At 39.2% G+C, this 22,662-nt stretch overlaps 1 protein-coding gene across 1 annotated transcript in view; it reads left to right on the plus strand.

Annotated features, from left to right (window-relative positions):
* Positions 1-21,190, plus strand: part of LOC101022586 (protein ZNF365) — a 28,631-nt gene extending 7,441 nt beyond the window's left edge. Inside the window, exons 3-5 of the mRNA XM_003903910.5 lie at positions 7,179-7,359; positions 17,486-17,523; positions 18,270-21,190. Coding sequence (XP_003903959.1) covers positions 7,179-7,359; positions 17,486-17,523; positions 18,270-18,531 — 481 coding nt within the window. The 3' untranslated portion in view covers positions 18,532-21,190. The remainder of the gene's footprint in view (positions 1-7,178; positions 7,360-17,485; positions 17,524-18,269) is intronic.
* The last annotated feature ends 1,472 nt before the right edge of the window (positions 21,191-22,662 follow it).

Consider the following 22,662-nt stretch of genomic DNA (forward strand, 5'->3'; position numbering starts at 1 on the left):
AGCGTCAAGACTTATGTAATACTGAATGTGGCCCATTTTGGATGGGCTTGCTTCTTTGCTATTTTGAGAGGGCTGCCATGGTGACATCATTTATTTTTCTGATGTGATTAAAGAAAATGTCAGCTGGCATCTGAGGTGTAGGGAGCCAGGGGAAGGGTGGCATCATCAGTGTGGTCATGATATTAAGCTTCCAGAACACCCAGTCCAGGGCTTTTCACTTGACTCTCAGATGTCTTTGTTTAATCGGGGTAGGGCTTTTGCCACTGCTAGGCTTTGATCTCAATGAGAGGCCTCTTTGTGATTCCATCTCTAATTTCCATCCTACTCCCTTGCAGGCAGTGACACATAGAATCTGTTTCCCTTTCTCCTTCATCATTTGCCTCATTCCAGCCTAAAGCCATGCAGAAGACAAATCTTTATGAGTGTTTGCTGAGCAGCAGATACTGATCTAGGTTCCGACCATGGGATGGTAAACCAAATGCGTCCAGTTCCTGCCTTCATGGACCTTATAAACCAGAAGGGAAAACTGATGTTAAACAAGTCATTAGGGGGTGTGACAAAAGAGACATAGAGGGGTTGGCCTGAGCTAGGTAATGCCCAGTTAGGTTTTTATCCAGAACTGACCTTGGAATGCTGGCCTTTAAAAGGCAAATCTGATTTGGTAACTTGCTTTGCACGACTAAATCCTCTTGCCATTTAATTCATTCCCATTTTTTGATCATCTAAAGCAGTGACTAGGCAATGTAGTGTCCAGACTGATTCATAGCTAGGAAGCAGGCCAAGAAAAACATCACATTGGATATAGAGGTCAGTGGTGTGGTGAAGGGTCTGTTTGCTCCACATTGCATATAAATGGGGTCCCCTCTTTTCAGCCTGTGTTTCTTGCAGACTTACAAACTCATACAGAATAAACGAGGTGTCAAGCATACCCTCTCAGGGTTGGCACATGGTAAAATTCGGAAACCCAGGAAGTTTTCGATTTCTGTCTCTGCATATTCTCTTTTCTCCACTCCCCTGCCTCCTACCACATCCCCACTCTATGCCCTTGGGACTCAGAATATAGTATTGGTCAACTTACAACCAATGAGAATAGTTTGATTTTCTCATTAGAGGTAAGGGCCAAGAAGAGTAGAGATGGGCCATGCCTCCAGACATGCAGTTGTTGCAGATTCAGGCCTGTGGTGCCCCAAAGAGAGGGCAGGAGCCGACTCCGTGCTATGGGTTTGCAGCCAAGCTCCCTGTGCTCAGAGGTGGTCGACTCCTGCTTTGGGATTTGCCTTGTGGTTGACATTATGGTCTGTCTGAGGTGCTCTGTGATCAATAGCTAGACTATTTTTAGCCAGAGGTATTTTTACCATTTCATATTCCTCTGAAGAGGTTCATAAATCAGTCATGTAAAATGAAATTTAAATAACTTGGTGGAGCTTTGCCTTTGGGAGGAGAAGCTGATGTTAAAGTGTTTAAGAATAGAAGAGAGGCATCAGTTTTAGATCCCACCCCCTATTCCTGTAGGAGGTACCCATAGGTTACTCATTGGTTTGATGCTCCAGTACTTGTCTGGAAAAGGAAAATAGAAACTTAAGGATATCTGTGTTGGTTAACGATTTTCAAGTAGAGATATAGTTGCACATTTCATGCATTCAGCAGAAATGCATTAATCCTGTATTGTGTGCTGGGCTCAGGTTAGGTGCAGGGGGTACCTGCAGACAGTGAAGGAGCACACAAGGTCCCGAACTCACTGATTTTATGGTCAAATGGGGAAATGGCACACTGGTTCATTGTGATGTGCATGGTGATAGCGTACAAACTTCTGTGGAAAACACAGTAGGCCATGTCATGTACACCTGGGCGTGTGTCTGAGAATACTCCCTGGCAAGAGAGTCTGAGGTTAGAGGAATAGTTAATTGATAATTAATTGTGGGGGCTTTGGAAGAGGAGGAGGAATGACCCTGGCAGAGAGAACAGCATATCCAAAAGTAAGCATGGCTCAGTGCAAAAATGAAGGAAGTTAAAATAGACGTAAGAAATGGTTTGTGGATAGTAGATTATAATAGATGATAGGATCAGCGTGTTGTCACTCATTAAAATGTATAGTTCAATGCCTATGCAAAATTGCAGTGAGCACCACAGTGTGCGAACACATATTTCCATTAATCTCTGCACGTGCTTCTAGGGTGTCTTGGTCACATGATAGCATGTCTTTGATTTTTCTGAATTAACCTGTCTTTAACCCATCTCAGAAGAAGTAACAGAGGATTCCATCTGTAAAAAATGAAATAATATTATCTATTTTTCAGACCATATGGTCCTCCCGTAAATGAATGAATGCATGTGTGAATGGATATATTTTCTAACTGAAGGTTTGGCTCTCTGGAAAGGACTTTTTCACTCATTGCTCCTCTTCTACTGTGTTGGTTTCTGGATACCTGTCAGTCTGACAGATTTCCAGATCTGGAAATCATTCTGCATCATAATGAGCTTCAAGGTCAGTTTCTTATGTTGTACTGGTATTTTTTTTTTTAGTGTCAAATATTGCTTTAAATTAGCGTGTTTTCTATTGAAGACTAAAACCTCAGATTTAATAATATTTGGCCTTTTTTTTTTTTTTTTAATGAAGAAGAAGTCAAAGATGGGGCCGGAAGTGGCTTAGAATCAGTTAAATTTCCCCAGCACTGGTCGGCACCCACACCCTGATTGAGTTTCACTCAGGTTGGCCCTTATCTTCTCATCTGGCCTTCCCGCTTTCACACTGTATTCTGAGTCACAGGGTTGAGAACCAGAAATAAAACCACACAAGTCTTCTACTGTTCTGTCCGATAGCATCATATTACTCTTCTTCTTAGTCACATTTAACTAGCTTTGCAATTACGTGTTTATTTCAGTATTTCCTTCTTTCATTGTTTGACTCTCTCACTACATGTATCCATTATATGCTAACGTAAATAACATATTTTTATGAAAAATAACTGTTTTCCCAAAAATAATTTAGTGAAAAGAGCGGTATTGTTTTAAAAGTTTATGTGTGGCTTCATAGAAGGCAGCTGGACTTTGATAGTTCCACATTCAGTCTGTTGCAAATTTGTTGATTTGGTTGAAACAGATGAAGAAAATCTAGTCTCCCACAGATACGTAGTAGGAAAATGGAGGGGTATTTTAATAGCCTTCTCAGATAATCGTGGATATTTTGCTTTGATGCTGTGCCAAATGTGACAGTTGGTAGTTTCTTAAAGAGTCATTGCAATGTGGGATCTGAAACTGTATCAGTGAACATTTTGTACTTTCTTACCTTGAAATCTGTTGGTCTGTCTTGTACTTTGAATGGATATTTAATTGTTTGAAGTGTAATTTTGAAAGAGGTTACAAATGCAATGTGTTTAACCCCTTTTCTTTTCCATTCAGAAAAACCCCAAGATTCTATGGGGAAATAAGAGGTGGTTCTGGATATTCATCCAGACTAAACAGGAGGTAAATGAAAGGTGGATCTGAGATGTACATACATGATATTCCACAATTAGTCACTTGGTTTTGATACCTTTTTCATCTAACAAAGATACCCTATACAATCTCAGTATGATGAACTCCAGTCTTTGTCTTGTGTTTAACCTGTCTTTTAAAACAAAATCATAGTATACCATCAAGCTTGTTTTAACTGTTTTTTTTTTTTTCCACCTTAGTTAATGTAATGCATCTACAAACTGAAATTAGGTTAGCAGTTTGTGCCAGGTGGTTGAAAAATACAGAGGGTATTAACTTCTCAGCTTCAGGGCACAAGATAATTGGTTGAGAGAAGTTAGAAAAAAGATCCTTCTTTTCTATAACATAGCATAACATTCCGGGAGCGTATTAAAATTAATATTAAAAATTAATATTATCAGCATTAATATTAATTTTTAAAAGTTTCATATGGAACCACTGGCAAAATATTATGTGATTTAAAAATACAGCCACAATCATAAAAGGTGTTGCATTCAAATTTGTTCTCTTGCCTTTGTGATGCTAATCCCCTGAGATTAAGCCATCAAATGTTGCCATCTTTGCATATGCTAGACTGCATAGCATGAGAGTCCTGGAATAGCAAATGTGCACAGAGATAAAAGACAGGAAAAAATATACTGGGTATTGACAGTAGTTACTTCTAAGTGGTAGGATTTTGGGTCATTTTTAGTTTCTTCCTTGTCCTTTATAAACATTAATTACAACAAATACTTATTCAATATTGTGTGTCAAACACAAGTGCGTTGAGTGCCGGACTTAGAACAGAGAACAAAAGCTGATTCTGTCCCTGCCCAGTTGAGTCTTCCAAAAGGTCAATTTTTATATTTTCCTTAATATATGTGAACGATTTCCATAATAAGATATAGGAAATATCGACCAAAATGAATTTTTTAAAATGGTACTTTTTAAAAAAACTTTTGATTGTTTGCCCTATAAGTACAGTTTGGAGTGATATTTAGTTATCCTAAATATCACCCAGGAAACCTCTACAACAGGCTTGTAGAAATTTGGATTCTCAGACACCAAATGAATTGAAGCCTTAATGTTGGAAATAAGAAGTATTTTCCTGTGGTGCATTTCCAGAATACTCCATCCCAAAGGACCTAAATCATAAGCAAGAACCACGAAAGGGCTGGGAATGCATTCACATGGGCCTGCCACTCCTTTGCTGCTAGTTAAGGTTTGTGGCTCAGGTAGGACAGATCAAAGTGAATGACGGTAGGGCTTAAAAATTGGCTTGTGTTCATGGCCTGAATAATGAAGACCTTGAAAAGTACACATCTTCTATGGAGGGCTAATATGGAAACATCTGGAAATAAACTTGAAACTTGATGATTGAAAAAATTCTTTTCCAGAGGGACTCTTATTTCTTCTGTGTGGATATTTCTTAGCTACTGAAAGATGATGAAATTATTATGGAGTTAGGGTTTATGTTTGATCCTGGATAGGAAACTAGAAAAAACGGGGACTGGTATCACTAGCATTTCTTTGAGTGAATCATTATTAGAGCCAACCTGTTATCTGTTTTTATAAATATGTAATTCCCAAAGTTTCATAGAGATGTGTGATTCTATAGGAAGTGTCAGAATAAGTTTCAGTATGGCCAAGTGTGGCGTAATATATTTGTGAGAGAAAAATCATGACTAATTGTAAAAGTGGCACACTGACTGGTAGTACAGAAGAAAAGAGCTGGAAGTCACTGCCAGCTGTTTTGCAAAGATCTTATGTAAAACTCTGACTTCCTGAACCAGACTTCCCTGAAGTTCTACTCTCAAGAGAATTATAGAGCTCAGTGGAAAATAAAGATCAAGTGGAGGTTGAGAAGATGCAGAGAAGCCAATGAATTTAATTGACTGTCTAGAACAACTGAATGAGGTTAGATAAACAAAAATTAGCATTCACGAATCAAAATTGAAAGAGCTGAAAGGACAGAAAGTAGAGTCTTTAGAATCTTGGGTAAGTTAAACATGGCAAAAACAATGAGAGGACGTTCCTTGAAGATTGAGAGAGATTTTGGAGACGCCTAAAGGAAAGACTACCCAACAGATAGTAAAATTATGGAACTCATTAGCTCCAGGGGGACTGGCAGAACATACAAGGGTGATGACTAAAAGGATATTCATGGCTTCTTATTAAGTGAAGACAATATGGTGGAGAGAACTCTGGCAATATACACCTATTCATAGTGGTGATTACTGGGTCCTCGGCCTGGGAAAGAGGGTGTGGAGAGAGGGGAATTGAGAGTTGAGGGCAAGGTAGGAAAAGAAGGAAAACTGTGAATGTGTGTATGTGTGCTTGGGTGGGTGTGTTTGGGGATGAGTGTGATACTCATGAGGATGGCTAACAAGATAATGGTGGTGGTCTCACGATAATGGAGTTTCAGGTGATCTTTCCTTTTTTATATTTCTAATGGGTTATTTGAATTTTTTAAATAAAGAGCTTATTTATAAATCAGAAAAAAATACTATTTTCATATTTCCATTAAAAATGAAAGCAAAGGCCGGGCGCGGTGGCTCAAGCCTGTAATCCCAGCACTTTGGGAGGCCGAGACGGGCGGATCACGAGGTCAGGAGATCGAGACCATCCTGGCTAACACGGTGAAACCCCATCTCTACTAAAAAATACAAAAAACTAGCCGGGCGCGGTGGCGGGCGCCTGTAGTCCCAGCTATCAGGGGGCTGAGGCAGGAGAATGGCGTGAACCCGGGAGGCGGAGCTTGCAGTGAGCTGAGATCCGGCCACTGCACTCCAGCCTGGGCGGCAGAGCGAGACTCCGTCTCAACAGAAAAAAAAAAAAAAAAAAAAAGAAAGCAAAATATAAGATGGTAAGAAAGTTATTAGAATTTTTCTGGATTTGTAATCTATTTGTGAATTATGTAGTTGAAGTATTTTGCTCAGCTTCTTACGGGAGGGCAACCCATGCATTGCTTCTCTTATGTCAGCATTAGAATAGTTTTCCTGGTGGTCTTTGGGTTGACCTCATGGTAGCTGTATGGGCTGTTTTGTTCTTAGCTGAAAAATGTACTTTTGGACAAGATGACTCATTTGCTGTGCTGTTTTGGTGCTTAGCTTGGTCTCTTGCTCCTATACTTTCTCTCTCTGTAGAGTTTTCTCTCTCAATCGCCTTTAAAAATCCAAGTCAGAGCTTGTCTTAAAAACAATGCATCCAATGGTTTCCTATCTCATTTGTAATAAAACCGAAAGTCTCACAGTGACCTGTGAGGCCCTACCTGGCTCCCTCCTCCATATAACCCCTTACTGTACCTCATACCCATCTGCATGTCCCTGATTTGCTCTTCCTAAACACCTGCCTGGCTTCTTCCTCAGGTCTCCGTTCAAATGTCACCCCATTCAAAAGGTCGTTTCTAACTTTGCTTTTTAAAATATTATTCACTCCTTTCCTTCCTCTGTCACTGTCCCCTTGCACCCAGTTTCAATTTTCTTAGCACTTATGACCATCTGACATATATTTATTTGTATGTTTTATAGTGACTATCTTCTTCTACTAAAATACAGTCTCTAAATGTAATCACCAAGAGGTGATTACCTCTTTCGTCATTGCCATGGAGTACTACTGCCTAGGGTGGTAACTGACAAATAGTAGGCACTCAATAAATATGTGTTGAATGAGTGAATTCCTTGCCTCATATTTCCATTTTGTGTTCTGACATTTTTGCCTTACAGAGAAGTTGTCACATTCAACCATTTCCTGGAAGCGGCAGCTGAGAAGGAGGTTCAAGGGAAAGCCCGGCTCCAGGACTTTATTGAGAATCTGTTACAGCGGGTAGAACTGGCAGAGAAGCAGCTCGAGTACTATCAGAGCCAGCAGGCCTCTGGCTTTGGCCGTGACCTCAGCGGGCACGTGGTGAGTCACCCTGGACCGGCCACCAAGTGTAAGGTCCCTGTGCTTGGTGAGAATGGGCTGAGGACAGAGAAAAGGGAGCTGGGTGACTTGCAGGGACTCTCTACACATCATTTGAGAGTATTGCCTGGGCCATGCCTATATTGTGGAAATGTTACCTGGGAGTCCAGGACGCCTGGAAATAAGGTAAATGCTGCATGTGCCGTTTCCAGTCCCTCTTCACCCTCCCACTCCACACCATGCTGAGTTGGTAGAAATATATATATATTTTTAAATTTGTAAAATAGATGAAGTATCCAAAGAAATCATTCATTTCAATTTTGATGTTCAAGTAGCTCAGAAGTTATTATCATGTTTTGGAGCTCTTCAAGAGAATCTTATGAATTCAGTAAAGTAAAATCAAACCACATACACATTTTTTTTTTCTTAATAGGGAGGCAAACACTGTTCAACAGTCTCTACAGGTTAAAATTCTTCATATAGATTTTCAAAAAGACTGAAAGATTCACAGGTGATAGTTCTAGGTTAGATTTCTGCATACAGTTTTGCATATAGTTTCAGGAGTTTAAGAAATGCCTAGAGCCCAGATGAGATCCCTGGATGTGGATAAAGATCCTGGTTCTCATAAGTGGCTTGATCAGGATTCCCTTGGTCTCGTTGGAGGGCAGAGGGAGGTACAAATAACCATACTCTAGCGGGGGCAGGTGGTCATATCTGCCCTCTCTACAGTTCCCTACAACAAAGCCAAGGAAAGATTTTTGGATGCCCCAAAGCAGTTTATTTATAACATTTCCATTACTTATTGAACTTTATTTATGCTTCCTTCCTTCCTAGAAGATTTTTAAATGATTTTTTTTCTTACTGCTTCCACCCCCGCAGCAAATGGGCTCTATTATAAGGAAAAGAAAAATAGGCAACAACATTTATGCTAATCAAAAGATTAGCAAGGTTGCTACTGGTTGATTAAAAAGTTTACTTAGAGCTTTCTGGAAGCCAGGGTGAAAAGGCAACATGATTAAATAATAAAACTCATTGTCCAGAAGAAGGAATGAGATGAAAGGCAGGTGGATAAAAGAAGGAACAGCAGAGAGGAAGGACGGAAAGAAATGAATAAATCCTACATGGTGCTTGCTGTAATCATATACACTTGGCCTTAGCGCAGCTCAGTGATATAAGCCCCAGAACTTTCCAGAACAAAAAGAGACTGGAAGGAAGTGTGTTACATTTGTGAGGTTTGAGGCACTATATTCAAAGCAGTCTCATCCATGTATCATATTTATTATTTTCTGGGTGGATGTCTGTGGTCTTCTACGTGAAACGCTTCTAAGGGGGAAGTCACGTCACACCTTGATCCCTCTCCGTCGCCTCCTTGGGAAACCATGAGAGTGTCCAGCCTTGATTAGCTGTGGCTGGAGGGACTATCTGAGCTTCTTTCTGCCATCTTCTTTCATCCTGCCCTCTCAAGAGAGGGTTGGGGCATGAGGTTATAGTACCCAGATGTGAGGTGAAAAGGCCTAAAAATACCTGGCTTCTGGTTGATTCTTACCCTGCTTCTGACTGGGCAAGATAGTTGGTCTTCGTGGGCCTGTAGTTCTGTAAAATGAAGGGGTTGGATTCAGTGCTTTCCAAGTTGTTTTGGCCTCTTAACTTATCTGAGCATCACCTGACTTTGATGGTTAGGAATTCTAAAATTAAAATGTTAGCATTGACACTTTCATATTTAGAATTATAAGTCATCCAGAGCTAAGAAATGTATGAAATCTTCCGATACTCAGTCAAGAGGAATCTCAAAGAGAGGAAACAATGGAGGGCAAGGAGGAAGAAAGGAAGCCCATTCATTCTCTCTTTTAAAATTGTTTTTGCTCACCTCTTTTGCTTAGTTTATTTTTTTAGCTTGAAAGTTGAACATTTTTTAAAGAGACATAGCCAGTCATTATTTCTCATCAAGCCAAATAATGTAATCAAAAGTTGGGTAGCATTTTGGCTCTTCTAGTTAGATATGTACATGCAAGATTATATCCAGTTGTGTCGCTTGACAATGTGACACGTTCTAAAAAATGTGTGGTTGGGCAATTTTGTCATTGTGTGAACATCATAGAGTATATTTACACAAACCTGCATGGTATAACCTACTGCGTGCCTAGGCTATATGGTTTGGCCTATTACTCCCAGGTTATAAACCTACACAGCATGTTACTGTATTGAATACTGTAGGTGATTGGAACACAATGATAAGTATTTATGTATCTAAACAGAGAAGAAGAGAAGGCGCAGTAAAAATATGATATTATAAAAAGTAAGAAATGGTATAGCTGTATAGGGCGTTTACCATGAATGGAGCTTGCAGGATTGGAATTTGCTCTGGGTGAGACAGTGAGTGTCTGGTGAGTGAATGTGAATGCCTAGGACATTACTGTACACTACTGTAGACTTTATGAACACTGTACACTTAGGCTACACTAAATTTGTTTAAAACTTTTCTCTCAATAATAAATTAACCTTAGCTTACTATAAAATTTTTACCTTATAGACTTTTAAATTGTTTTTTAATTTTTTGACTCTTTTGTAATAACAGCTTAAAACACAAACATGATATAGAAGTACAACAATATTTTCTTTTTAAAATTTTTTTTATTTTTTAATTTTTGATTTCTATTGGTTTTGGGGGGACAGGTGGTGTATGGTTACATGAATAAATTATTTAGTGGTGATTACTGAGATTTTGGTGCACCCATCACCCGAGCAGTGTACACTGTACCCAATTTGTAGTCTTTTATCTCTCACACCCCTCCCACCCTTTCCTCCTCCACCCCTTCCCCAAGTCCTCAAAGTCCATTGTATCATTCTTATGCCTTTGCATTCTCATAGCTTAGCTCCTACTTATGAGTGAGAACATACGATGTTTGGTTTTCCATTCCTGAGTTACTTCACTTAGAATAATGGTCTCCAATTCCATCCAGGTTGCTGAGAATGTCATTATTTCTTTCCTTTTTGTGGCTGAGTGGTAGTCCACAGTACATATAAACCACAATTTCTTTATCCACTAGTTGATTAATAGGCATGGGCATTTGGGCTGGTTCAATATTTTTTCATTTGCAAATTGTCCTGCTATAAATGTATATGCAATTATCTTTTTCATATAATGACTTCTTTTCCTCTGGGTAGATACCCAGTAGTAGGATTCTGGATCAAATGGTAGTTCTACTTTAGTTCTTTAAGAAATCTCCACACTGTTTTCCATAGTGGTTGTACTAGTTTACATTCCCACCAGCAGTATAAAAGTGTTCCCTTTCTACTGTATCTCTGCCAACATCTATTTTTAAACTTTTTTTTGTTATGGCCATTCTTGCAGGAGTAAGGTGGTATCACTTTGTGGTTTTGATTTGCATTTCCCTGATCATTAGTAATGTTGAGCATTTCTTCATATGTTTGTTGGCCGTTTGTATATCTTCTTTTGAGAATTGTCTATTCATGTCCTTAGTCTACTTCTGATGGGGTTTTTTTTTCTTGATAATTTGTTTGAGTTCCTTGTAGATTCTGGATATTAGTCCTTTATCAGATGCATAGATTGCGAAGATTTTCTCACACTCTGTGGGTTGTCTGTATACTCTGCTAATTGTTTCTTTTGCTGTGCAGAAGCTTTTCAGTTTAAGTCTTATCTATTTATCTTTGTTTTTGTTGCATTTGCTTTTGGGTTCTTGGTCATGAAGTCTTTGCCTAAGCCATTGTTTAGAAGGGCTTTTCTGATGTTGTCTTCTAGAATTTTTATGGTTTCAGGTCTTAGATTTAAGACCTTGATCCATCTTGAGTTGATTTTTGTATAAGGTGAGAGGTGAAGATCCAGTTTCATTCTTCTACATGTGGTTTGCCAATTATGCCAGTACCATTTGTTGAAAAGGGTGGCCTTTCCCCACTTTATATTTCTGTTTGCCTTGTTGGCTGTAAGTATTTGGCTTTATTTCTGTGTTCTCTATTCTGGTCTATTCTGTTCCATTGGTCTATGTGCTTTTTCTTAATTATTTTTTAGACAGAGTCTTGCTCTGTTGTCAGGCTACAGTGCAGTGGCGTGATCTCGGCTCATTGCAACCTCCACCTTTTGGGTTCAAGCGATTCTCCTGCCTCAGCCTCCTGAGTAGCTGGGATTATAGGTGCCCGCCACCATGCCCAGCTAATTTTTTATATTTTTAGTAGAGATGGAGTTTCACCATGTTGACCAGGCTGGTCTTGAACTTCTGACCTCAGGTGATCCGCCCACCTCGGCCTCCCAAAGTGCTGGAATTACAGGCGTGAGCCACCGTGCCCGGCCCTATGTGCTTATTTTTATACCAGAGAAGTACAATAATATTTTCTTTATGTCCTTATTCAATAAGTTTTTTTTCTGTTTTTACATTTTAAAATTTTTCTTTTAAGCTTTTTTTTTTTTTTTTTAGTTAAAATCTAGGACACAAATGCACACAGAGCCAGGATTATCAATATTCCTGTTCACATCTTGTCCCACTGGAAGGTCTTCAGAGGCTGTAACGTGTACTGAGCTGTCATCTCCTATGGTCACAACGCCTTCTTTTGGAATACTTCCTGAAGGACCTGCCTGAGGCTGTTTTACAGATAACATTTTATTTTTGTAGAACAGCTACACTCTAAAATAGAAAGATAAAAAGTATAGTGTAGTCAATACACAAACCAGTAGCATAGTCATTTATTGTCATTATCAAGTATTATGCTCTGTACATAATTGTATATGCTATGCTTCTATGTGACTGGCAGCACAGTAGATTTGTTTACACCAGCATCACCACAAACAAGTAATTCATTGTGCTACGACCTTATAACAGCTGTGGTGTCACTTGGTGATAGGAATTTTCCAGCTTTATTATAATATTATGGGACCACCCTCATATATGCAGTCTGTCATTGACTAAAACATAGTTTTGTAGTACATGACTGTGTATATGTGTGCACCACAAACAAATGTACCTATACATGTACATGCATGCATATACACACATAAGTACATGCACAAAAATGTACGCATACATATATACATACACAAATGGGAAATTAATAAATATTTATGTTTGTACCTTCTGTATTCCAAATATGATATGATCTACCTTCACGGACTTGCTGTACCGAAGGAAAAATGGACTAATTCAAATAAAATACAGTGCAGTTAGAATATAGCAAGAAATTTAGAGATGAGAGCTGTGTATGAGTGGGGCATGGTCAGGCTGTGGTGAGGGAACTGTGTGAGGGTTGGAAGGAGGATACGTTGCCCAAGGAAGACTAAGAATGAGGTATGTGATTTCTGAAAGGATTAGGCAGATATGGTTTCCCCTTGTTTCCTTGTATAGTACTCTAAACTCTGCTTTGAACCATAGTCAGCCACATTAGGAGACAGTGTGCACACCCTGTAGACCATTTTTTCTTATAACAGTCTGTTTCATTGTCATACAGGTTGAATATACCTTATCTGAAATGCTTGGGACCAGAAATGTTTCAGATTTTAGATTTTTTTAGAGTTTGAAATACTTGCATGCAGCTTACTGGTTCAGCATTCCTAATCCAAAATCAGAAATTCAAAATGCTCCAGTGTGAGTATTTCCTTGGAGGGTCATGTTGGCTCTCAAAGAGTTTCACATTTTGGAGCTTTTGGGTTTTGGGTGTTTGGGTTAGGGATATTCAGCCTGAGGTAGTTAGCACTATGTAAAATTATATTCATTTATTTATTTGGTAATTGTGTCCCCCTCCTCACTGACAGCAGTTTCCTCAGTACCAGTAAGTTCTGCACCCCAGCAAATATGTGTTAAATGAATTACTGCTAGTCCTGATTTAGCAACCTGCAGGACATAAATGCAACACTTAAAATAAGATTATCCAAGCTGTTTCATGACCTTCCATTTGAACAGTTGTGTGAGTGATTTTGACAGATGGGATAGTAGGTCACTTTGTGTCTAATTCGACACCATTTTTCAGAGCATAAAGATACAATATCTGAGTAAGCATATTATATTTTTAGAAATCAGCCAGGTGAACAAGAACATAAATGCTCAAGGGAATTGAAGGAAAGATACAGATGCCAAAACATTATTTCAGCAAAGGCACTAAATGTGAGGGAAAGGAAATTTTTCCATAGCAAAGAAGATTCTTAATGCTGTAAGTCACCTTAGAAAGAAGAAACTTACATACTAATCTAGGAATTTCACTGCTCTCTAGAGGTGGTAATGAGAAAAAGAGGGAAGAGAAGAGAGGGAGGGAACTAAGGTGGTGTAAGAAGGGAAATGAGGATCTACGCTGTTTTTGTAGTGCAGCCTTAGTGGAGAGAGTGAGATCTGGGCTGGGGATGGTATTTCTCATTGTTCTAAAGGAGGAAACTCAGGTGTGCAAGCAAGAAGGGGAGAGTGGGGAGTAGAGTCAGAATCTTCTGCTTGTTCTGTGGTGCACTGGGGTGAGAAGCTGTCCTTGGTACGGCTGAGGCTTCAGAAGCCTGGGTTTCTGGGCTCTCTGTACCTTCACTAAGCTGGGCCAAAGATATTATTCAAAACTTTCTTTGTTAAAAGCATCTGAGTTATTCTTTGTCTCTATAGCCACAGATATCCTGGGCAGATTTGGCACTTTGATGATATCCTGGGCACAGATTTGGCAGTTTGATGATATCAAAGACATGGTTTCTTATTGTATAGGTGAATGTATATTACAGGCTGAACATCCCTATTCCAAAAATCTGACCTTTTTTTTTTTTTTTTTTCTTTGAGGCGGAATTTTGCTCTTGTTGCACAGGCCGGAGTGCAATGCCGTGATCACAGTTCACTGCAACCTCTGCCTCCCCGCTTCAAGTGATTCTCCTGCCTCAGCCTCCTGAGTGGCTGGGATTACAGGTGCCTGCCACCATGCCCAGCTAATTTTTTTTTTTTTTTTTTTTGTCTTTTTAGTAGAGACGGGGGGGTTTCACCATGTTGGCCAGGCTGGTTCGAACTCCTGACCTCAGGTGATCTGCCCACCTCAGCCTCCCTAAGTACTGGGATTGCAGGCATGAGCCACTGCACCCGGCCAAATCTGACATTCTAAATGCTCCAAAATCCAAAACATTTTGAGTGCTCTCCAGGGTCATGCTCAAAGGAAATGCTCGTTGGAGCATTTCGGTTCTCATATTTCTGCATTAGGGTTGCTGAACCGGTAAGTAGAATGCAAATATTCTGAAATTCTAAATCTAAAGCACCTCTAGTCCCAAGCATTTTGGATAAGATTTAGTCAAACCTGTACTTAGGTTGGCTTTTAGTACAAGGCTATTTGTGTTTTTCCAACCTGGGACCTTGATCAAAGGCTCTTTTGATCTTCATCTTAACATCCTCCTCTCCCTAATCAAAAAGAAAACAAAAATGTTGTACTAGGAGAAAATGGAAGTAGGTAGATGGGCTAAGTGAGAAAAGGTTTTCCATCTGCCTGAGGCCAAAAGGGCCAGGAGGAACAGTAGCCTCTTGTGTTCACGGGGGGAGCAGAGGAAATTCTGTGGTGGCTGTGATGATAAACCCCAGCCTCCACCCCAAACCTCATCGTTTATAGGATCTTTGGAGGAATTCTAGTCCAGCCATTTATTCCACTTAATTTATTGTGTACATACTACTTTGTTCTTATATTTAGGTACATGAACACATAGTTTTTAAGAAGACAGTACAGAGTGAAGGCTTGCTCAGACTTAGAGTCTGCTAACTTGGATTTGAAGGCCAGCCTGAACACTGGTAAAGCACTGAGGCTTCAAGTCAGTTACTTAACTCTGCTGCCTTAGCGTCCATATCTGTAAAATTGGAATGATGGTACTTACCTCCTAAGGGCTGTTATGAGGGTTAATTCTGCCTGTTATGTGGTCAGTATTTGATCTGGTATGTGACATTTACACATGCACAATTTATAGTACCTTTATATGTGTGAGCTTCATGACCTATCTTTACTCATCTTTATCATGCATTTCCCTCTCGGTAAGACACAGTAAAGTCCTTTCATTTCTTGAGGTCCCAGGAGGGCCCATTAGTGACATTCATAGTCACTAAGGTTGGAGTTCTAAAAACATTTTTGAAGTCAGAGATCACTTTGAACATGTGATAACACTGTTAGCCTTTTTCTCAGGGAAAGAAGCATACATACACATGTATTTGTTCTCTCTCTCTCTCTCTGTCTCTCAAGTTTGCATAAAATTCCAAAGAGCAGTATATATACAAACGTATGTAACAAATCATTCAGCTACCACTTACATACATACAAACAGTAAAGTGAACATATTTTGTTACTCTCCAATAATTAAAAAAAAAAATAAGGAGGAAAGATTTAAAGGAAGAAACACCCTGTTTATTTTTACAGTTTACACATTGACTGAAGTTCACTGAAGGAGCCCAGCTGAGAAATACTTTTTGGTGATGGTGGGGTAGAGAAAGTTGATGCCAGTGCCTTCGGGTCCCCAGAAGCTACCAGCCTGGCGCTTTCCAGAGCCATCTGTCCCACCTTCTTTGTATGTTGCATAATCTTTGGGACCTCATGTGAGAATGGTGCCTTTTTCTGTTACAATTTACTAATCTCAAGCCAAACCCAGCCTGCATGAACAGGGTCAAATATTGCTGAGTTCTGATTGTGTCAAAAGACAGAACACAAGAATCTTATCTTGTCTCTTCATGACATGAGCCTCTTTTTTTTTTTTCTTTTTTAAGGAACCTCCTTTGTGGCTTGCTGCAGTCAGAAGAATGCAAGCGATGATCCTGTTAGGCTGAGCTTGGGTTTTCAGATTATTTTAGTACAGCAGGGACACATGTCTTGGCCACACTGGCCCAATACCAAGGTGGCCTTTTCTCCATATTTTATTTGTCGTTTCTCTTCTTGTGTTGGTCTGCCTGCTAATGTGACACCACTTATTCTAGTGAAAGCTACATGAGGAAGATCAGGAACAGAAGAATGGAAATACACTGCCTATACACTGGATGGTGACATCTCTATCACAAAATGATAATTACCAATTTATTCTGCAAATGATAATATTCCAAGCCCAGCCACAAAAGTGCATGCAGATATTTTATTGCATGAGTTATTAGGAGTGGGAAATCATCTCCATGAGAGACAGCCTCAGGGACAACTGTGGGGTTGTTCTTCATATTCTCTCATTTTAGAAATGATGTATTATAGGCAAGAAACCTTTTATGTCAATGTTCTCCTTAGTTGATACATTGTGACTGGCCACAGCTATAGATTAGCTGCAAATACAGCCTGCATCAATCAAGAAATCATGGCAGATCATTTCAGGTTTTCAAATTTTATGTATTTATTTTATTTCAATAGTTTTGGGGGAATAGGTGGTTTTTGGTTACATGAATAAATTCTTTAGTGGTGATTTCTGAGATTTTGGTGCACCCATCACGTGAGCAGTGTACATTATACCCATATGTTGTCTTTTATCTGTCACCCCACTCCTTAAAGAACTAAAAGTAGAACTACTGTTCGATCCAGCAGTCCCACTACTGGGTATCTACCCAAAGGAAAAGAAGTAAATTATATGAGAAAGACACATGCACACACATGTTTATAGCAGCACAATTTGCAACTGCAAAAATATGAAATCAACCTAAGTGCCCATCAACCAATGAGTGGATAAAGAAAATGTGGTATATATAAACTGTGGAATACTACTCAGCCATAAAATGGAATGAAATAATGGTCTTTGCAGCAAGAGGCCATTATTCTAAGTGAAGTAACTCAGGAATGGAAAACCAAGTATCTTATGTTCTCACTTACAAGTTGGGAGCTAAGCTATGAGGATGCAAAGACATTCTAGTATTTGAAAACATATTTCTTCAGATGTTGCTCTGCCGGGAGGCTCTTTTGAGTGTTTGAGATTTTTGAGATCTGTTGACATAGACTTCTCAGAAATCTCAGAACAAGTGCCCACAGAGGCTCCTGGAGTAAGCAAGCAAAGATGAGATGAGATGTTCTTGTTCACCAGTGCGATGGATGGTGCTGCAGGTCATGCTACCAGTAACACTTACCGACTCCCTTAATGGGAATGCAAGTTTTAGAAAATAAAAGAAATATTTTAAAAACCAAATCCAGCCCTCAAATGCAGTAACATTTTTTCTTATTTGTCTTCCTTCAGCTTACAGACATCTCCTCAAATAGGAAACCCAAATGCCTGTATGTATGTCTTTTTATACTTGGGCCATTTGATAATGTTTGTATTGTATGTTTTCCTGTTGCATTTTGTATGAGATCATATCTATTTTATATGATATCTATATTATAAATGGATTTGAGAGGCTTAAGTGAAAACTGACCTGCATGTGTACCTAACTTTGTGAAAAGTTGATGTGACCTTTCGATATCCTACTAGTCTATTAGTATGTGCCACTATGATTGTACCGGAGGAGTATTTTTAGAGTATTATATTGTATAACTTTCACTCATTGAGGTATAGTGTGGCCGTAATAACTCTATATACTGTTAATGTAGTTCATGTACTACATTGTTTATGTAAATTCATACTGGGAGTTATATGCTTTCCAACGTCTATGCAGTGAATTTGTCTGAGTCTGCTAGTCGTCACTTAACGACTCAAGAGACATGAGTTCTGGTCCCATCTTCTCCATAGACCAACTGTCTGTATTATTCTGGGTAGTAATTAACATTTTGTGTACCTCAGTCTTATCACTGTAAATAGGACTAGTAATATGTCCCTGGGAATTTAGTACCATGTGATCATTTCATGGAGACCACAGGAATTTTTGGAAGAAAAATACCCATATTATGATTTGTCTTTGTGGTAGCATTATTACCACTGTAGCATGTAGGAGAGATTGTGCCATGAGTAGTTATTCTTTTAAGGTTTTAAAGAAATCTTTCTTTCTGCTCATCTCTTCTCCACTCCCCCCAACCCTCTGTAGAAGCCGAGGGCACCCGCATTCGGTGTGTAACCATCCTGATCTCAAGGCCCATTTCCACCCAAAGGGAAGGAACTGCCTGAAAAAGGCCAAGGATGACAGAGCCAGCATGCAACCTGCCAAGGCCATTCACGAACAGGCCGAGTCCTCAAGAGACCTCTGCAGACCTCAGAAGAAAGGGGAGCTCCTGGGGTTTGGCCGCAAAGGCAACATCAGGCCCAAAATGGCTAAAAAAAAGCCAACAGCCATTGTGAACATCATCTAAAAGGGTGGGTGGTGCTGGACCAATCATCGCTAGGCTTTGGGGAACGTTATTCCAGGGGCCAACAGTAATGTCCTTCTGGAAACATTCCATGGTAAGACACATCAGAAAAGCCAAGGGCATAACACAGGCAAGCACCTCGATTAACCAGAGATTAGCAAATGGGAATCTTAGTGAACCAGAATTTTATTATAACCGCCTTTTAGAAGCTTGCAAGTTACAGAAAGAATAAAAAAATTAAATCAATCCTAAAGCTCTAACTTCTAAAGTAACTGGCCCAGTCTCCAGTAATCTTGGCATCTGGGCTTCTATGCAGTGGTCATTAATTTTCAGGCCCAAGGCCACACAAAATGTCAGGCCTAGGGAGAAAATTCATCTGTGCCTACTGCTCTCCAAAGTGCGAGGCAAGGAATGGGAGTGTAAAGTTGTTAATAGCAGTGAAATGAAAATATTTGTGTTTGTGTATAACCTTCGCCTCAGCTAATTTGAAAGCCTCCAAAATAAGGATTCCCATTCCCCGAGTATTCTGGTTAATCAAGATTTCAATTTCTGGGTTGCTCAAGGGACTCATTCAGTCAGACTTCAGTTCTCATTTCGACAGAGTGTCTTTCAGTTCGTTTGTTTGATTGAGGTTTTTTGGTGGCCTAGATGCATGTTTATTCAGATTTTGGTACACCTCTGCCGTCTTGTTTGGCTGAGTATTCCGCACCCACAGACCACGCTGCCAGCCTCTATCTTAATAGCTGCTTCTGTGGATCTGGGTGGGGAATGCAGTAAAACCCTCTTTTGATTAGCACCCAGCATGGGCTCAGTGTCTAGGTGGTTGGAATGACAGTGGACTGCACGCTTGGTACATCGTGACCATCCTGGAAGCACTGCGGGTGTCGCCAAGCCCTTTCCTAAGACCTGCTTCCTGGACAGTGTCACTGGCCCTCTCTCTTTCTGCTATGGGCATGACTTTCTCTTCGCTGGCTTAACTATTCCACTGGGTGGTTCACTTCGCCTCCTGCTGCTTCTGTGCCCTGTTAAGGCTTCAGGTATCTTTCAACCAAATATCTGGAGTGTTCACTGTATGTTGCATTCTCAAGTAATTTCTGAACTAAACAATGCATGTAGGAGCCAGAATCTGACACTGTCTTCCCCTCTTTGCTTCCCTAAAATGGCTTTTGTTTCCACAAAGAGCTGTTAAGAATTTCCTGCTGTATGATTTTCCTCAAGAATGAATTTCCATGTTATTTTTTCCTTAAATTTAGCAATATCATCAGGTCTCATGCAGAGTTTACAAGTGCTGACATTCTTCTGAAAACAGGAATAATTTTGTCCACAAATATATACATATATACATATATATAACACATGCAAAATATATATGTTAAGTATATTAATAATTTATTTTTAAATACTCATGGAGAAAGTGTGTGTTTGTGGTGGGTGGTTTTTAAACTATATATGTTTGTTCATGTAAACTGAATTCTCTTATTTAAAAAATCAAAACTGTAACCTAATTAACATTGGCAGAATTATGATTGTTATTGCAATAAGCATCAAATTAGCAGTGCATTAAAAATAGGTAATAAAGCAGTTGCTTAAATGCCAGTCAATTAAAAAGTGTAACTTATCATTATACAAACGTTTTGAACCACCATAATGAAAATGTCCATTTTTGAATCTTCACTTTGACTTTTGGTTTATGGGGGGTGGATATTCATGTGATATATAAGCAGCTATCAAGTGGGGAAAAACATTGTTGTGAATATCACTGTTTTAGGCTAACATTGTAAAAATTGTAATGTTATAATTATTTGTGATTTGAAGAATTAACTTCCCCCTCTAAAGTTATTTATTATTGATGCTTATACCATGATTGCACTTTAGCCTTTTACATACTAAAAACATGACTTGTTAGTTGTATTGCATGCTCTTTGTCCCGTACTGTGTGTGCAATGACAACTTGTTTCTGTTTTATTTAAAGTAACTGACATTTTGGATTTTCATCTAGCATACCTAGAGGGCATGGCAGCTCTCTCTGACAGTGGTACCCCATGATCTTCAGGAAGTATCATAATGTCATCCTACTCTACATTTCACAAGACAGATTATTTTGAGATTTATTATATTAAAAATCTTTTTAAGTTCCCAGTAAATTTTGACCCCCATATAAAGAAATGTGTTATGTATGTTGTGCCTCCTTAGAGACATAAATTTAGTGTCAAAACATGGGAGATGGCTTACTCAGAAGCGTACTCCACTTAACACACCATGACCCGAGCTAAGTGCCATGTCCCGTTTGTGTCTTATTTTTAAATATTTCCTTTGTCCACATGGGCAGTTGACCTTAGAGTTAAGGCGGTTGCTTTTTTGAAGAAATCACCAAAGTGTCTGGGAAACTATGTTCAAGGTTAAACTGGAGAGTAGATTTAATTTCATTTGTCTTGTAGGGAAGAAATCTTCCTTTGAACTGTTTTTCTTGCTTTTTGCCTTTTTCCCAAACTAGGTTACAGATCCTTATCTGCAAGGTTCAAATTGCTTAGACACTGTTTTCCAGTATTCTGCAGGGCAGTCAGTTGTACAGAAGTTGGAATATTCTGTTCCCAGAATTAAAGAAGTTTTTAGATTATGAAATATTATGATAATAAAGCTATATTTCTGACTAATGTGTTGATATGTTTTGTCTAGCTGGAGTGTTTTTTGGGGGAGCCAAGTATGTTGGTCCACTAACAGGAAACAAAATGGTCCTTCATGAATAAGCTGTTCATCATACATATAATCACCAGGATCTTGTGTACCTATAGGTTTTCTTGAAAACTTAGCTAGATCATTTTTGTTCATCATAATGCCTATATCTAAAAGTTATTTTTGCATATGTTCACACTGAGACAGCTTCATTAAAAGCCCATTTGGCACTTTTCCCCATCTTCCTCCACAACCATGAGTAATTTTCCTACACTGTATTTTTAAACTTGTCGGCTCTTAGCAATTCATAAACCAATTTCACAGTATATATCCCAGCCTATATATGCTCTACATGCAAGACATTGCAAAGCCCAGAGAGTGATCAGGATAGATAACAGAGAGAAGTATATGACTGGTGGAATTACTCAGCCATTGTTCTTTTAAGAACCATGAAATCAGGAAAATTTAGGGGACTCCACTTGTTTAGTAGCTGTGAGAGTTATTCGGGAGGTGACCTTAGTCTGCCCTTATAGTTGACCTTTGAAGAGTGCAAGGGTTAGGGACACCGATTCCTGTGTAAGTTAATATCTATGAGTAACTTTTGACTGCTCAAAAACTTAACTACTGATAGCCTACTGTTGACCAGAAGCCATACTGATAACATAGTTAACACATATTTTGTATGTTAAATTTATTATCTACCATATTCTTACAATCAAACCAGAGAAAAGAACATGTTAGTAGGAAAGTCATAAGGAAGAGAAGATGTAGTTACATTCATTAAGTGGAAGTGGATCATCGTAGAGGTCTTCATCCTCATTGTCTTCACATTGGGTGGGCTGAGGAGGAAAAGGAGGAGGAAGGGTTTGTTTTGCTACCTTTGGTGGCAGAAGAAATCAGGATAAAACTGGACCCACTCAGTTCAAATCTATATCGCTCAAGAGTCAACTGTATTTATGTCAGGGTTAATGGGTTCCCCAGGTTATAGTGTTTTTGAGAAATAGCTGTGACATTCCTGATTATCTCAGTTTGTTAGAAAACATAAATCCCAGTATCTTGATCCTGCGCAATCTGGATCCTTCAGAAGTGAGTTCCAGGGGTGGCATGCCTGCTCAATCCCAAACAAGCCCTGGAGCAATTTCCAAATGTTTAAATGATGGAGAGCTTTAGAAATTGAATGCCTTTTTGTGGAATTAAGTACATTTTATCTTTTGTGTTCCTTTTGTTGTTGTTGTTCATGTTCTGGGTCAGAACACATCTGAAATTTTCATTTAAGAAAGGAGTATTCAAACTGTAGCCCTGGGTTAAATTTGCTCTGGATTTTCAGCTATTATTCCAGGATGGAAAAGAGTTTTTCCAGTAGAGGCACCTCACACATAGGCAGGCTAGATTCTCCTTCCCACCCTGCAATGGGGACACTGATACATGTTGCATATGTGGAGGTAGATGCCTAGGTTGGTA

This window comes from Papio anubis, chromosome 11 (genome assembly GCF_008728515.1).
Source record: "Papio anubis isolate 15944 chromosome 11, Panubis1.0, whole genome shotgun sequence".
Lineage (NCBI taxonomy): Eukaryota > Metazoa > Chordata > Mammalia > Primates > Cercopithecidae > Papio > Papio anubis.